General features: G+C 41.8%; 1 protein-coding gene across 1 annotated transcript in view; it reads left to right on the plus strand.

Annotated features, from left to right (window-relative positions):
- kif6 (kinesin family member 6) overlaps positions 1 to 18232 on the plus strand; it is a 541049-nt gene that overhangs the window by 18284 nt on the left and 504533 nt on the right. The window contains exon 3 of the mRNA XM_060854513.1: positions 7775 to 7849. Within this exon, the coding sequence (XP_060710496.1) occupies positions 7775 to 7849 (75 nt within the window). The remainder of the gene's footprint in view (positions 1 to 7774; positions 7850 to 18232) is intronic.

The following is an 18232-nucleotide window of genomic DNA, read 5'->3' on the forward strand; positions in this document are numbered from 1 at the left end:
TAGGGGAATAGGTATAGGGGGTTACTCTTCAGAAGGTCGGTGTGGACTTCTTGGGCCGAAGGGCCTATGTCCACACTGTAGGAATGCTAATTCTTAAAAAAAAAATGCTAATTCATACCAAAGAACCAAAGTCTCAGCCTCAACCTCCAGAATACTCCATCCGTTGCAAACATGTCCCCTGGCAAGTTCCAGTCCATCCAGACGTGGAGCATTTCATTGCCTGAAGAGCTACATCTTGTCTAAGGCTTGCATTGGTTTTAGATTAGATTCCTTACAGTGTGGAAACAGGCCCTTCGGCCCAACAAGTCCACACCGACCCGCCGAAGCGCAACCCACCCATACCCCTGCATATACCCCTTACCTAACACTATGGGCAATTTAGCATGGCCAATTCACCTGACCCGCACATCTTTGGACTGTGGGAGGAAACCGGAGCACCCGGAGGAAACCCACGCAGATAGGGGGAGAACGTGCAAACTCCACACAGTCAGTTGCCTGAGGTGGGAATTGAACCCAGGTCTCTGGCGCTGTGAGGCAGTAGTGCTAACCACTGTGCCACCGTGCCGCCACCGTGCAAAGATCCAACACTAGATCCAATCTTTGAGTGTCACTTCTGGATGCCTCGTGACTTGAATCTTTGATGAACGCAACACCTGTGCTGATAATAAGATCCTTGTGTATAAGGCAGTTATCTTTCCTTTCATCTCTCCTGTATGGGTCAGAAACTTGGACTGTTGTTAGATGCTATCGCAATGCCCTGAAGAAGTACCATTAATGCTGATGAGCCGAATTCCCTCATTAGCTGAGAGGCAGGCATACTAACATAAGCATCCTTGAGTCAGCTAATACCACCAGCATTGAGGCCATGATCACTTGAAACCAGCCTTGCTGGGCTGGAAATCTGCTTAGGATGCCTGACTTCTGAGTGTCAATGCAAATCTTCTTTGCCCAGCTCAAGGAAAGCATTCAAGCATGAGGAGGACAAAGGCAGCACTTCAGTTACTCCCTGAAGACCACCTTCATGAAATGAGCCCTCCCTGATGAAGGAGCATCACTCCGAAAGCTAGTGTGCTTCCAATTAAACCTGTTGGACTGTAACCTGGTGTTGTGTGATTTTTAACTTTGTACACCCCAGTCCAACACTGGCATCTCCAAGTTCAAGAAATACAGCATGGATGTCAATAGCTGGGTGACTCAATCTCAGAAGAAGCCAACTTGGAGCAACTTCTGAGTGGAGAGTCTTCGGGAACACCAGTTGGCAAGAGCAGATATGCAAAAGGAGCCTTAAGTAAGGAAGTCGGTGATCCGGGTCCCAGGACCAATTTCATCTTTGGGAAATACATGCCAATTGTGTGTAATTGGAGATACGGTTCTAGGATCGGGCTGATCGACCACACATGGACGCACAGAACTCATGACCAGTAATACGGAATTTCCAAGTTAAACAGTTATACCTGTTAGCAAGAGATTGCTGACAACTTCTTGGGAATGTGACAGCTATTATGTCCCTTAGTGATCATACCGACCAAAGTATATATTTGAAGGTTGAAAGTTTTGAGGTGCTGCAACATTGTCTGGCTGTGTGCTTACCTCACCTTTAATGCACATTCTTGTGTGATCTTTACTACAGTGTTGGACATCTGATGGGTAGAGTCCAGGTTTAAGGTTCTTAAATGGGCAACACTTTCAGAATTTATGCTCTCTGGTTCTGGACTCTTCCAGGAGGAGAGATGACCTTTTCCACATTTACTGTATCAAGCCTCCCAAGAATCTTGCATCTTTCAATAATGCCGCCTCTTATTATTCTAATGAGTGGGTTTGGAAGATACTGTTAAAAGAACATTAGTGAGCTGTTGCAGTGCAGATTTGAGAAAGTACACACTACTGTCACTTCGTGGTGGCAGAGAGTAAGTAAGTGTTGGAAGGTGGTGGATTTGATGCCAGTCAAGTGGCTGCTTTGTCCTGGATGGTATCAAACCTTGTTATTGGAGCTGCACTCATGCAAGCAAGTGGAGAGTGTACAAACACACTCCTAACTTAGGCCTTGTCAGGTGACAGGCCTTGGGAGACAGGAGGTCACAGAATCCTAGAATCATAAAGATGTACAGCACAGAAAAAAACCTTGCGGTCCAACTCATCCATGCCAATCTGATATCCTAACTTCGTCTAGTCTCATTTTCTAGCACTTAGCTCATGTCCCTCTAAATCCTTCCTATTCATATACCCATCCAAATGCCTTTTAAATGTTGTCATTGGACCAGCCTCCAACACTTCCTTTTTCTGTGTGGAAATGTTGCCCCTTAAACCCTTTTAATTTTTTCCCCTCTCACCTGAAGCTGATGCCTTCTAGTTCTGGACCCCCCCCATCCCAGGGAAGCGTTCTTATCTATTTACTTATTAAAAAATATATTTGTATTAAAAAGAAGAAAACTCTTTCTTTTAAATATTACAACAAATACAAAACCACACAATTCAAACCAATATTAAAACACACAATCGCTGATTACATAAATAAATACTAACTAATAACTAAGCTACAAAAGGAAATATCAACAATAATAATAATGAAAACAACCATAATAGAGCTCAGCAAAACAAAGCAATAGCCCTCAATCGTCGGGCGCCTAAGTTTATGTGTATTCATATGTTCGTAGTTCGTCCCCTCTTACTTAGAATTGCCACAGCTATATAAAGGCTTTTATTAGTATGGCGGACAAATCTGTACCCATATAGTCCAAAAAGGGTTGCCATGTGTTATAGAAATTCTCAGTGTTATGGTGCACCATATTTGTCAGAAAGCCCAAGGGGATGTGCTCCATGAGCTTATGCCAACCCGCCAGCCCCCGGGGATTGTCTGACACCTACCCTAATAGGATGTTCTTTCTGGCACAAAAAGTGAGGATGCTGAAAAGCCGTTTTTTTGTGTGCATCTAATGAAAGAGAATTAACAAAGCTGAGCAGAAGAGATACCAAGTCCCTCTCCACCTCTGTCCCCAAGGCCTTCTCTATATTGCATACCACAGCACTCTAGTATGTCCACAGTCTGTGACATGACCAAAGACAATGAGTAAAGGTGCCAACGCTCACTTTACATTTAGGACACATTGAAGATGCTCCTGCTTTAAATTTAGTGAGGCAGTCTGTGGCCAGATGGACCCCGTGGAGAATCTTCAATTGCAAGGCATGGGTCCTGTTGCAAATCGAGATCCTTCTTGCATTTTCCAGATATCCTCCCATATTTCAGAAGAAATCTCAACGTCCAACTCCCTCTCCCATATCCTACAAAGCCATTTGGTTTCACCCAAGGGACCGTCTCCCAATAGATGATAAGCGTTGCTAACAGATAATGTACTCTCAGCACTCAACACCCTCTTCTCCATGTCGGGCACATAAGGATCATAGAAGTGTTGTCTCTTTTGTATGAAGTTCACAATTTGAAAGAAATGAAAGAGGTCCCTACTGGGCAATTCATATTTCTGAGCCAAATGGTCAAAGGACATCAGTATGTCCTCTTCGAATAAGTCACCCAGACAAGACATAGAAAAATACAGCGCAGTACAGACCCTTCGGCCCTCGATGTTGCGCCGATCCAAGCCCACCTAACCTACACTAGCCCACTTTCCTCCATATGCCTATCCAATGCCCGTTTAAATGCCCATAAAGAGGGAGAGTCCACCACTGTTACTGGCAGGGCATTCCATGAACTCACGACTCGCTGAGTAAAGAATCTACCCCTAACATCTGTCCTATACCTACCACCCCTTAATTTAAAGCTATGCCCCCTCATAATATCTGACTCCATACGTGGAAAAAGGTTCTCATGGTCAACCCTATCTAAACCCCTAATCATCTTGTACACCTCTATCAAGTCACCCCTAAACCTTCTTTTCTCCAATGAAAACAGCCCCAAGTGCCTCAGCCTTTCCTCATATGATCTTCCTACCATACCAGGCAACATCCTGGTAAACCTCCTTTGCACCCGTTCCAGTGCCTCCACATCCTTCCGATAGTATGGCAACCAAAACTGCACACAATACTCCAGATGTGGCCGCACCAGAGTCTTATAAAACTGCAACATGAAAACATACCCCCTAGCTGCCCATAGTTTAAACCCAGAGTCCATCATCCCTGGCTGAAAGCCCAGCATAGCAACTATGGGTGTCAAAAATGATGTTTCGGCAATATTGCCCTCCCCCTGATGCCTTGACAGTATTGATGTTCTCATTTTTTCTAAAAACAGTGGGCTAATCTCCCCTGAGCTGCTTCGATGTCCAACCAAAGTGAGTGAGGGTTCCTCTGGGCCCAATCATTCGCGTAAGATAGCAATGAGCTTAACGGATAGTTTTTGATATCTGGCAGGTCCACTCCTCCCAGTCTGTAAGGGAACTGCAATTAAGGGCCGCTTGTGATACCAGACAAAAGAACTAAACCAGCTGTTCAGACTTCTAAATCTTTGTTTAGTAAAAATCAAAGGTAGCATTCACACAGGATACAACAACAGGGCAGAATGTTCATTTTAACAAGGGCTATCCGACTTAACCAAGAGATCAGAAACGCCTCCCATCTATGAAGGTCCTGCTTGATTCTGTCAAATAAATGAGCAAAATTGGCTTTAAATAGCAGATCAAAAATGGGAGTAATAAATATGCCTAAATAGAGAAAGCCCTCCTGCGACTATCTAAAGGGGAACTGAGATCCGCACTCGGGTCAGGCACTCTTGGGAGACCTCCCATGGGTATGGCCTCTGACTTCGCAAAATTGATCTTATAACCCGAGAAGCCACTAATAAGTCGATGCATTGTACCAGATGTGGCACTGAAACTGTTTGGGTTTGATAAGAAGACAAGAACCTCATCCGCACACAGTGCAATCTTATTTGACTTCATCCCCATTTCTGGAGCGGTTATATTGGGATCCCTGTGTATTGCCTTCGCCACTGGCTGTTCACCTTCTGTCCCCTCTGGTATGCCAACAATGTGCAGGGTCGTTCTTCTACCTCTGTTTTTGAGATCGTTTACCAGATCCAATAGACCCCAGACCTGTATTTCCAGGGCTTTGATCCAGCTCTTGGAGGATTCAGTCTCTGCCTCTGCCTCTACCCCTGCAGCCCAGCGCTCAAGCTCATTGGTCCATTTCCCCAGGTCTTGCAGCATAGCAGATACAGGAGCCACCTTCTCTTCAATTTTTTTTCCTGGATCTGCCTTCCCAGGACCTTGCGAGATTTGGCAGCTCCTCAATCAGGGTCTGGTGGGTAAGCAAGCCCACTGCTTCAGTGGGTTGGGCTGTGGCCTCGGCCCCAGGCAAGCTTCCTCCTTTCTCTGACATTCTTCAGCTGCAAAGACAAAGGTAAGTAAGACTTTTCAGGGTTCCAGCTCCTTTACTGTGTTTGTATGCACAGTAGAGAGTTTTGGATGAGTTCTGCCTCTGTTTGGCTGGTGTTGGAGCGCGGACCCTACCAGGATGCCGCCATCTTGGATCCCTCCATTTATTTACCTTATTCATGGCCCTCATGATTTTTTAAACCTGTATAAGATCACCTGTCAGCCTCTGAAGCTCCTAGGAAAACAGTCCCAGCTTAGAATCATAGAGATGTACAGCATGGAAACAGACCCTTTGGTCCAACCCATCCATGCCGACAAGATATCCCAACCCAATCTAGTCCCAACTGCCAGCACCCAGCCCATATCCCTCCAAACCCTTCCTATTCATATACCCATCCAAATGCCTCTTAAAATGTTGCAATCGCACCAGCTTCCACCCACTTTCTCTGGCAGCTCATTCCATACACGTTCCATTCTGTGTGAAAAAGTTGCCCCATAGGTCTTTTATATCTTTCTCCTCTCATCCTAAACCTGTGCCCTCTAGTTCTGGACTCCCTGACCCCAGGGAAAAGACTTTGCCTATTTACCCTATCCATGCCCTTCATAATTTTGTAAACCTCTATAAGGTCACCCCTCAGCCTCCGACGCTCCAGGGAAAACAGCCCCAGTCTGTTCAACCTCTCCTATAGCTCAAATCCTCCAACCCTGGCAACATCCTTGTAAATCTTTTCTGAACTCTTTCAAGATTCACAACATCCTTCCGATAGGAAGGAGACCAGAATTGCATGCAATATTCCAACAGTGGCCTAACCAATGTCCTGTACAGCCACAATATGACCTCCCAACTCCTGTACTCAATGCTCTGACCAATAAAGGAAAGCATACCAAACGTCTTCTTCACTATCCTATCTACCTGCGACTCCACTTTCAAGGAGCTATGAACCTGCACTCCAAGGTCTCTTTGTTCAAGCTATACTCCCTAGGACCTTACCATTAAGTGTATAAGTCCTGCTAAGATTTGCTTTCCCAAATTGCAGCACCTCGCATTTATCTGAATTAAACTCCATCTGCCACTTCTCAGCCCATTGGTCCATCTGGTCCAGATCATGTTGTAATCTGAGGTAACCCTCTTCGCTGTCCACTACACCTCTGATTTTGGTGTCATCTGCAAACTTACGAACTGTACCTGTTATGCTTGCATCCAAATCATTTATGTAAATGACAAAAAGTAGAGAACCCAGCATCTATCATTGTGGCACTGCACTGGTCACAGGCCTCCAGTCTGAGAAACAACCCTCCACCCCCACCCTCTGTCTTCTATCTTTGAGCCAGTTCTGTATCCAAATGGCTAGTTCTCCCTGTATTCTGTGAGATCTAATCTTACTAATCAGTCTCCCATGGGGAACCTTGTCGAATGCCTTACTGAAGTCCATATAAATCACATCTCCTGCTCTGCCCTCATCAATCCTCTTTGTTACTTCCTCAGAAAACTCAATCAAGTTGGTGAGTCACGATTTCCCATGCACAAAGCCATGTTGACTATCCCTAATCAGTCCTTGCCTTTCCAAATACATGTACATCCTGTCCGTCAGGATTCCCTCCAACGGCTTGCCCACCACCAACATCCGGCTCACCGGTCTATAGTTCCCTGGCGTGCCCTTACCACCCTTCTTAAACAGTGGCACCATGTTAGCCAACCTCCAGTCTTCCGGCACCTCAAGTGACTATTGATGATACAAATATCTCAGCATGAGGCCCAGTAATCACTTCTCTAGCTTCCTACAGAGTTCTAGGTTACATCTGATCAGGTCCTGGGGATTTATCCACCTTTACCCATTTCAAGACATTAAACGATGACCCCGATGTGCTTGTTCAGCCTTTCCCTCTAACTCAAACCCTCCAACCATAGCAACATTCTTGTAAATCATTTCTGAACCCTTTCAAGTTTCACAACATCCTTTGATAGGAGGGAGACCAGAATTGCACACAATATTCCAAAAGTGGCCTTGAGTTATTTGCTGCAGAATTCCTAGTTTCTGACTTGATCTTGTAACCAAGCTTGCAGGAATGATTGGTTCATTTAATTTAACTTTGTTGATCTGCACGAAAGTGTTTAATGGCAGTAGTAAAAGAAATAGGATTGGTAAAGCACTGAATGCCATTTGGCCCCTCAGGTGCACTCCCATTCTGTGTAAGACGAGCTGAGCTAAACTCTCTTCGTCACCTTTTCTGATGGCTTTAAGATTTTTTAATTTTCCCAGATAATGGCCTAATTCTTCAGATGTGGAAAAGTTAAACTTTGATTGGCAATGGTAGGGGAAGGTGTTGAAAGAGTTGATTTTATCAAAAGTTTACAGATGTTTCCAAAAAAAAAGGCTGTAAAGGTGAATGGCTTTAATTTGTATACTCCATGAAGGGTCATATGATATGGCTTAAAATAATTTCTTTTACAGATTCCAGCAAATTTTTGATCAAGGAGCAAAACAAGAGGAAATCTTTGAAAATATTGCCAAACCTGTTGCTGAAAAGTGAGTTTAATTTTGATTCAAGAATTTCAATTTTGTTTTGGGAATGTGGGCTGAATTTGTTAGGAATATACATAATAACATGTAAATTAGGAGCAGAAGTAAGCTATTTGGTGCCTCGAATCTGCTCTGCCACTCAGTAGGATCGTGGCTGGTCTGTTTCGAAAGTGACTTTCACATTCCCAGATACCTTGTTAACCTTTGATTCCCTTGCGTAACAAAAATCTATCTGCTTCTGTCTTAAAAATATTCCTTAACCCCACATCCACTCTCTTCTGAGGGACAGTTCCAAAGTCCATACAGTGCTCTGAGGCAACACTTCCCATTTCAGTTCAAAAGGGCAACTCCTAATTTTCAAACAATGTTCCCTAAGTTCTAGATTCATTCACAGGAGAAGTCATTCTTTCCACCACTACCTTGTCAAGACTATTCAGTCAAGCCACCTTTCCTCCTTCCAGACTTCAATGGCAACAAGCCTGTTTTGTACAAACTTTCCTCATATCCACTCAATCCAGTATTGAGCCATTAAACTTCATCTGAACTGGCTCTATTGCAGTCACATTGTTCCTTAAATAGGGAGACAAAAACTACAGAGTGTCAGGATATGGTCTGAACAATTCCCTGTATAATTGTAGCATAATAATCTTATTTTTTTAAGTTCAGTTCCTAGCATTTAAAAGGATAACATTCCATTAGCTGCCTTAGTTACTTTCTGTATATGCGTACTACCTTTATATGTTACTCAGTAGACAATATCTGCAGGAGTAGGCCATTCTGCCCTTCGAGCCTGCACCACCATTCAATATGATCATGGCTGATCATCCTTATTCAGTATCCTGTCCCTGCCTTATCTCTGTAACCCTTGATTCCACATCCCTTGACTCCTGCATTTACTATACTTAGATCCCTCTGCACTTTGGGATTCCACAGTCATTCTCTGTTAAAATAAGGGTCTGCTTTTTTTACCTTCCTGTCAAAGTGAAAAACTCCGCATTTTCTTAAATTATACTCATCTGCCAAATTTTGCCCAGTTACTCAACTTATCTCTCATGACTCAGGAAACCCAATTGGAAAGGGTAATTTATTATTGAGTACCAAATTAGAGCCACTACTTGTGGCGTACGTCAGCTCATCCCAGCCTGGAACAGAGAATTCTGTAGATGTATTGCTGGGTCTGCTTTATTTTATATTTCCTTTTTTTAACGCAGATGTCATAGTCATACAGCATGGAAATAGACTCTTTGGTCTAACTCATCCAAGTTGACAAGGTTTCCCAAACTAAATTAGTCCAATTTGCCTGCTTTTGGTGCATATCCCTGTAAATCTTTTCTATTCATGTATCTTCTAAATGTCTTTTAAATAATGTAACTGTAATTGTACCTGCATCTACTACTTCCTCCAGCGGTTCATTCCATTTACTCACCACCCTCTGTGTGAAAAAGTTGCTCCTCAAGTCCTTTTTAAATCTTTCACCTCTGACCTTCCACCTATGCTAATTTTCAACTCACGTACCCAAACGAAAAGACTTTGTCATTCACTTTATCATACCCTCATGATTTTATAAACCTCTATAAGGTCATCCCGCAACCTCTTACACTCCAGTCTTATGGCACCTCAGCCAAGGCTGTAGATATCAATCTCTTAGCTAGTGGCCTTTCAATTTCTTCTGTTGCTTCCTACAAAGTCCAAGGATGCACTTGATCAGGTACTGAGGATTTAGCTGTCTTTATGCGTTTTAAGACCTCCAGTGCTTCCACCTCTGTAATGTGTACTGTTGTCAAGTCATCAAGTTTTCAAGTGTTACAGTACCCAACTGAACTGTTTTGTTTCCTATCACCAAATCATCCAGGTTATTTTTTCATCTATTAACCATCATCAGTAAATCACCTGTGCTGGGTTTGTTTTATGAATTTCCTCATCAACTTGTTCAGAGATGTTATCACACTCCTCTGGAGCAGGTGGGATTTAATCTTAGGCCTCCTGCTTTAGAGGTATGGATACTACCACTACTTCACAAGAAGCATCTGGGTCTGCATTTTTTAAAAACAGTCTGGAAGTGTTATCTTACACAGCCAAGCAGCTTTCCAATTACCAAATCACTGACTTTATTTTTGTTTTTAACCACTATCTGCTCATGTACTGGGTCTGTATTGTGGGATAGTTTTTAATCAACTGTATAGAGATGTTATTACACACCTATGCAGCAGGTGGGATTGGAGCTTGGGTCTCCTGGCTCAGAGATAGGGGTACCAGGAATGTACCACAAGAGTCCTCCCCAGGGTCTGCTTTATATTTTATGAACTCAACATTGCTACCTTTGTCCATCTGACTTTTCCAGCCTATTTGTAGATATTTACATAGTCAACCCATTCAGAGATGATTTAGATCATGAATCCATGCAAGACTCTGTTAACTCATTTTTTAGATTAGAATCACTCTAAACATTATGGCACAGACACAGCACACAGGGGGAAAACACCTTCAACACATTATCTGGGCTGACACCAATTGCTAAAGTTAACCTGAGAATGTAACTTTAAAAAAAAAGTTTTGTGATTTACGAATGAAAGAAGTGAAACTAACATTGTCATTCTAACAGATGAGAGACTTAACAAACAGTCAAGGTATGCTTCAATGTATAATTTCAGTTTCATCACACTAAACTTTTGTGATAAATTCTGCTTCTCACAATTGTGTACTGCACAACCACCTGATGAAGGAGCAGCGGATCTGCTTTATTTTTTAATCTGAGATTTTGTTTTCTATTTTTATATCTGAAAGTCTTATCTCAGACAACCAATTGACTTTCCCACCATCAGATGCCTATCACTTTTTTATTTTTATCTATTAACCACCACCAGTAATCACCTGTGCAGCCAATTAGAAGTTTACATGCAAGCCCCTTTATAAAATCATGAGAAAGGGAAGTCAGGGATAGCATAAAAGTAAAAGAGAAAGCGTATAATGTGGCGAAGGGCAGAAGGAAACCAGAGGATTGGGAAGCTTACAAAAACCAACGGAGGGCAATGAGAAAAGAAATGAGGAGGAGGAAGAAAATTAAATAGGAGGGTAAGCGAGCCAGTAATATAACGGAAGACTGAAAGAGTTTCTTTAGATATGTAAAAGGCAAAAGTGGACATAGGGCTGCTGGAAAATGATGCTGGAGAGATAGTAGTGTATAATAAGGAAATGGCTGAGGAACTGAATAATTACTTTGCGTCACTCTTCATAGTGGAAGGCACGAGTGATATCTCAAACATTCAACAGAGTGAGAGGGCAAAGCTGAATATGGTGGCTATCATCAAGGAGAAGATGCTAGAAAACACTGAATGACCGAAAGGTGGATAAATAACCTGGACCAGATGGACTACACCCCAGAGTTCTAAGGGAGCTAGCTGAAGAGATAGTGGAGATCTCATTAGTGGTGATCTTTCAGGGATAGTCTGCGAGGACTGGAAAATTGCTAACATGAGACCCCTGTTTAAAAAAGGATTAAGGCAAAAGACAGAATATTACAGACCGATTAGCCTAAACTTTGTAATGGGTAAGATCCTGGAATCTATTGTGAAGGATAAGATTTATGAATACTTGGAAGTGTATGCTACAATAGGGCAAAGTCAGCATGGTTTCATCAAGGGGAGTTCATGCCTGACAAATCTGCAAGAATTCTTTGAGGAAGTAATGAGTAGGTTAGACTAAGGAGAGCCAATGGATGTTCTCTAACTGGACTTCAAGAAGGCCTTTGACAAGGTGCCAAACAGGAGACTACTGAGTAAGACCAAGGCTTATAGTGTCCGAGTCAAGGTGCTAGCATGCATGAAAGCTTGACTGGCTGGCAAAAAGCAGAGAGTGGGAATAAAAGGGTCCTTCTCAGGATGGCAGCTAGTGACAAGTGGTGTTCCGCAAGGCACAGTATTGGCACCACAACTTTTCACTGTGTACATTAACGATCTAGATGATTGAACTGAGGGCGTTCTGGCTAAGTTTGCAGATGATACAAAGATAGGTAGAGGGGCAGGTAGCATTGAGGAGGTGGGAAGGCCGCAGAAGGATTTGGGCAGGCTAGGGAAGTGCGCAAAGAAGTGGCAGATAGAGTACAACATGGGAAAGTGTGAGGTCATGCACTTTGGTAGGGAAAATAGAGGCATGAACTATTTCCTACATGGGGAGAAAATTTCAGAAGCCTCAAGTGTAAAGAGACTTGGGAGTTTTCATCAGGATTCTCTCAAGGTAGATTTGCAGACTGAGTCAGTAATTGGGAAGGTAAATGTAATGATGGCATTTATTTTGAGCGTGCTTGAATTTAATAGCAGGGATATACTTCTGAGGCTCTTAAGGCTCTGGTCAGGCCATATTTCAAGCATTGTATGCAGTTTTAGGCCTCCTATCTCACGAAGGATGTACTGGCCCTGGGGCGTGTTCAGAGGAGGCTCACAAGAATGGTCCCAGGAATGAAAAGCTCAATGTATGAGGAACGTTTGAGGACTCTGTGTTTAGACTCAATGGCGTTTGAAGGATGAGAGGGGATCTAATTGAAACATACTGAATGGCCTGGACAGAGTAGCTGTGAGGAATATTTTCCATTGGTAGGAGAGATGAGGACGCGAAGGCATAGCCTCCGAGCAAAAGGAATTGCGTTTATAACAGAGATGAGGAGAATTGTGAATCTATGGAATTCATAGCCACAAAAGGCTGTGGAGGCTGGGTCATTGAGTATATTTAAGACTGAGATAGATAGGTTATCGAGGATCAAGGGACTTGGGGGTTATGGGAAGAAAGTGGGAGAATGAGGTTGAAAAACCTATCAGCCGTGATTGAATGGTGGAGTAGACTTGATGGGATGAATGGCCTAATTTATGCCCATATGTCTTAGAGCCTTTGCCATTCAGTTTGTTCATTGCTCATTCTCTCTATCTCCTTCATACCACATACCTTTAGCTATCTTTGTATCATCCTCAAATTTAGCTGCCATACCTTTGTTCCTCTCATCTAAGTCATGATATATATTGTAACAAATTAGGACACAGCACAAATTAGGACACAGCACAAACTGCTGTGAGACTCCAGTCTTCGCATCCTGTCAATCAGAAACAAAACTCATTCTTGTTTATTCTGTTTCTGCCAGCCCGTCAATCATGCTAATATTTTACTTCCAACATTAAGAACTACTTTGTGCATAACCTTTATCACCATGTTACTTACCTTCTCAAAATCTGTGTACATTATGTCTGCAGGCATCCCTTTATCCCCAGTGTGTGTTACACCTTATAAAGAGTTCCAATCTATTCATTAAACCTGAATTTCCTTTAACAAGATTGGTAATCATTCCCGGTTAATTTGAGTTTTTTTGAAGTATACAGTTAATACTTCTCACACCTTCCCCATGACAGACATCAGACTAACTGGTCATGTAGTTTCCTTTTTTCTACCTTTTTCTGTTCTTGGCAGGGTTATATTTGTTACTTTTCCATATCTGAAGAATTTTAGAAAATTAATACGAATGCATCTACCTTATTAACCATGTCTTTTAAGAACTTAGGATGAAGTCCATCAGGACTTGTCAGTGCACAGTTTCCCCAGTTGGCTCAACGCCATTTTGCCAGTGATTGTAACTTAACAAACTTCCCATCTTCCATCTCTTAGTTTACAGCTAATACAGGAATATTTTTAATATCCCCTATAGTAAAGATAGAAATGAGATATTTGTTTACTTTATCTTCCATTTCCTTATTATCTACTATTAACTTGCTATTCTTACTTTTCTGAGGACCAACACTTCCTGTACTTGGTCTTTTTTAAATAAAATGTAGAAACTCTTGCTGTCTGTATTTTTATTTCTAACTCGCTTCCTCTCGTGCTCTAATTTCTTTTTCTAGATTAATCTTTTGGTCATTATTTGCCATTCTTTATATTCTATCCAAGCATCTACCTGTCACTCATTCCTTGAGATCTTGTATGCCTTTTCCTTAGGTTTGATGCTTTCCATCATGATTTTGTTAACCATAGATGGTGAGCCCTACCTTCAGAATTTTCTCTTGTGTAGGAATGTACTTACTCTTGAGTATTCTGAAATATCCCCTTTAAATGTATGCCATTGCTTCTCTGTTTATTTATTTCCTAGTCTTGTATTCCAGTGCATTTCAGCTAGCTCAGCTTTCATGCCCACCTGGTTCCCCATTTTAAAGTTTCAAATACTCGTCTTAGACATACTTTTCTCACTTTCAGATTTCAAATTTATTCATATTGTGGTTGCTGCTACCTAGAGGTAAACTCAGGTAATTAATCCTGTCACTTTACACAAACCGAAGTCTGGCTTAACCTGATATATGGTTGATTCCAGAGCATCCTGAACATGTCATGGTAAGCGCTGTGAACATGTTGCGGCACATCTGAAGAAGGGTTAGTGGGCCTGAAGCATTGACTCTGCTTTCTCTCCACAGATGCTGCCAGACTTGGAGTTTCTCCAGCAATTTTTGTTTTTGTTTTTGTTTTGTTGGTCCTGAGAGTGAACCAGTAAATCTGGGCACAACCATTATCAACTGGGAGTCAGGCCCGTTAATTATGTTGGTGATTCAATTGGTCACTTATATATTTGTGCAGTCTAGTCAGCCTTGATTAACAGTGCAGTCCTATCAGGGTTGTGACATAAGTTCAGGGCTCTGGAGTAAGAATAATTGGTAAAGGAGAAAAGGAGAGATAACAGATTTCTGATACTGCAAAATGAGAGAGCATTGTAAGCGGCCAAAGCCATTCTGCAGATGGATGCGTTATCCCTGACTTCTATATTAATTAAGGCTAAGACATTAATATTGGCAAAGGAATTAAAGGTGGACTTCCTGCAAAAATTAGAAAAGAAGAGACAGTTATGGCACCATACTTGGAATTAGTGGAAATACAAGTGGCCTAGGTATGTTGAGTGGTTAGACATTCAAGTTAGCGACAGCAGCTAAAGCAGAGTGAGCATGAGAAAGAAATGATGATGCTGAAAATGGAAGATTAATTGGACTTAAAAACTTCAGCTTGAGGGGAAAAAGAATAAGCATTCCAGACAAAAGAAATGGAATGAGAATTTAAGATCCTGGAGCTTGAATTAAAAAGGAAAAGAGATGAGAAGCAAGAGAAAGTAAAAAAAAACTAGCTCAGAAAGCTGTACCTTTTTCAAAACAAAAGAGGAAATGTTTAAATTTGTACGGGCTATGCCAAACATGTGAATAAGGACGTGGGGTCATTCATTCATGTCTGTAAAGGTAGGAAAAAGCACAAAATGGCTGAGGAAACTGGTCAATTCCCAAGCAGAGTGGGTTGATGGATAGAGCGCGTAAGATTTTTGCACCACTCTCGGTGCAGGTTTTGAGTGGACTATGACATTGCAGGAAAGGATGCACACAAGTTAGTTTCTGAAACGTACAGGCCTAAGTGTTTCAATTGTAAGTGGGGCACCTACTTGCACAACTTCTGAATGAAGCCTGTGAGACTTACTGATGTTTGTGAGAAGGAGCCCGAGAAGTTAACTAATGAGCAAAACACCACGGATCAGATTGTGGTAATATCCAGAAACTGAAGATAGATGAGAAATGAAACTTAAGGAGGCAGTCTGGGCAAACCTATATTGAATCTGAGAAAGTAAAACAAAGCAATTTTGACTGCTGGATATGGGCCTGAAGAGTAAATTCCATGTATTAAAGGTCGCAAAGAAATTGTTTTCCTCAAATTTAAAAGCTAAGAGATGGGTATCAGGAATGTTGACAATTATGAGGTGATCCATAAAACCGAGAACATTTTTTCTGACCCCCCCCCACTTTAAACTTGGAAGGTTAGAACATGAGAGACCATTTGGAAATGCCCCAGGAATTCTTTTTAAAACTGGAAAGGGAGATGCTGAGTGTGAAAGTGAGAGTCATAGGCCCAAGTATTTCAACTGTAAATATAACACCTCTCAACTTTTAGCGCTCTGATTGAAACCTATGGGCCCTATTGAGGTTTGTAAGATTGAGCCTGAAAAAGGAACTCATGACAAAAATACCATGGATCAGACTGTGGAGTTAGAGATTAGTTACAATTAGAGTTTGAAAATGGATGAGGAATATAAAGGACTGTTCTTATTCAAGTTATCCAGCTAAAACCTTAACTACTAAGGAATACAGAAAATATCTTGCTAGTGTAAGGTCATCATTATCCCTCCTGAGAGTGCATCATAAGCGATAGTTTTAATCATTGACATAAGTGCAATGTGCATCTATTCTGTTGTACAAAGTATAACTAGAATGAGATTTGATGTCCACAATAGTAGTAGTAGGAGTTGTTCAGAAATTATCTGTGGATGGAGTTGACTACTGGATAATAATTTGGCAGGAATGCAAGTTATATCTTCACCTGTAATTGCATTATATCCAACTGAGAAAAAGATGTAACATTTACAAGAACGCATTCCAGGTGATCTCCCTTCATATATGTTGCAACACGCAAGTGCATAGATTATAAATTAGAGGATAGTTTTTTAAAAAAAAAGAAAAATGCGACGTGGATCTGTCTCTGAATTGTCCATGAAGTTAAATGTTGTGGTTGTTGCAATGGAGGTTAAAAAAACAAAAGTGGATAAATCTCTGGGATCTGTTCAAGTGTATCCCAGGATGTTGTGGGAAGCTAGAGCTAGGGAAGAACCTGCAGGGTCCCTGGCAGATATACTTTTATCATCTACAACCATGAGTGAAGTGCCAGAGGACTGGAGTGTGGCTAATCCTACATCCTTATTTAAGAAAGGCTATAAGGAGAAGCCAGGGAACTATAGACTGGTGCATCTGACATCTATGGTGAGTAAGTTGTTGGAAAGGATTCTGAGAGATAAGACTTACATACATTTGGAGAAGCAAGGACTGACTGGGGATAGTCAGCATATCTTTGTGCATGGGAAATTGTGTCTCACAAACTTGATTGAGTTTTTCGAGGAGTGACCAAGGTAGATAGATAAGGGCAGTCTGCATAGATTTCACTAAAGCCTTTGACAAGGTTCCAGTCTATAGGGTAGACTGGTCAGTAAAGATAGATTATGTGGGATTCAAGGAGAGCTTGCCAATTGGATACAAAATTGGCTTGACAATAGGAGTCAGAGGGTGATGGTGGAGGGTTGTGTTTTGGACTGGAGGCCTGTGACCAGCATTGTGCAGTAGAGACCGGTGCTGAGTCCACTGTTATTTGTCATTTATATAAGATGAGAATTTAGGAAACATGGTTAGTAAGTTTGTGGATGACACCAAAATTGAGGACACAGTGGACAATGAAGAAGATTATCTAAGATTACTAAGGAAGTTTGATGAATTGGGCCAATGGGCTGAGAAGTGGCAGGTAGCATTTAATTAGATAAATGCAAGGTGTTGCATTTTGGTAAGACAAACTATGACAGGACTTGCACAGTTAATGGTAGGGGAGTGTTGTTGAACAGAGAGACCTAGGGGTTATTTGAAAGTTGCATCACAGGTAGACAGCGTAATGAATAAGGCATTTGGCACGCTTGCCTTCTGTGTTCAGACCATTGAGCCGAGGAGTTCAGATGTCAAGTTGCTGTTGTACAGGACATTGATGAGGCTACTTTGGAGAAGTGCAGTGTTCTACTGCGCAGAATTCTGATTGCCTTGCTAAAGATATTTTTAAATTGGAAAGGATTCAGAAAAGATTTCCAAAGATGTAACCGGGGCTGGAAGGTTTGTGTTATAGGGAGATGCTGAATAGGCTGGGACCTTTTTCTTTGCGACATAGGAAGTTAAAGGGTGACCTTAGGTTTATAAAATCATGAGAGGGATAGATAAGGCGAATACTAATGTATTTTCCTGGGGGTGAGGGAGTTCAAAATTAGAAGACATAGGTTTAAGAGCAGAGGGGAAAGAGGGTCAACTTTTTTACACAGAGGGTGGAGCATATACGGAATGAACTGCGAAAAGGATGTGGTAGGTGCAGATACTGTTCAAACATTTAAAAAACATTTGAACAGGTGCATGAGTGGGAAAGATTTAGAGGGGTGTGGGCCAAACACAGGCAAATGAGACTGATTTGTTTAGTTTGGGAAACTTGTTTGGCATGAATGATTTGGTTCAAAATATCTGTTTCCATACTGTATGACTTGATAACATTAGTGGTTAAACAGTGGATTTCATGATCCTTAGTTTTACAGATTGAGGTTCTGTTGTTCTGATACCTTTCAACCGTGTTTAAATTCCAGTATTCGTGATAAGAGAGTCCGTTTGTTATCCTAATTCCTTTAGTTTGTTCTGCAGCAGTCTGACTGAGAGGACTGCTTCCTTTGCCTTTGCCTACAGTACAAGAGTGACCTTCTGAGCTTGCTAATGCACCCAGGCTAGTCCAGATGAGAATATTCAGTCTCACTATCTCAAT

Source organism: Hemiscyllium ocellatum, chromosome 3 (genome assembly GCF_020745735.1).
Source record: "Hemiscyllium ocellatum isolate sHemOce1 chromosome 3, sHemOce1.pat.X.cur, whole genome shotgun sequence".
Taxonomy (NCBI): Eukaryota; Metazoa; Chordata; class Chondrichthyes; order Orectolobiformes; family Hemiscylliidae; genus Hemiscyllium; species Hemiscyllium ocellatum.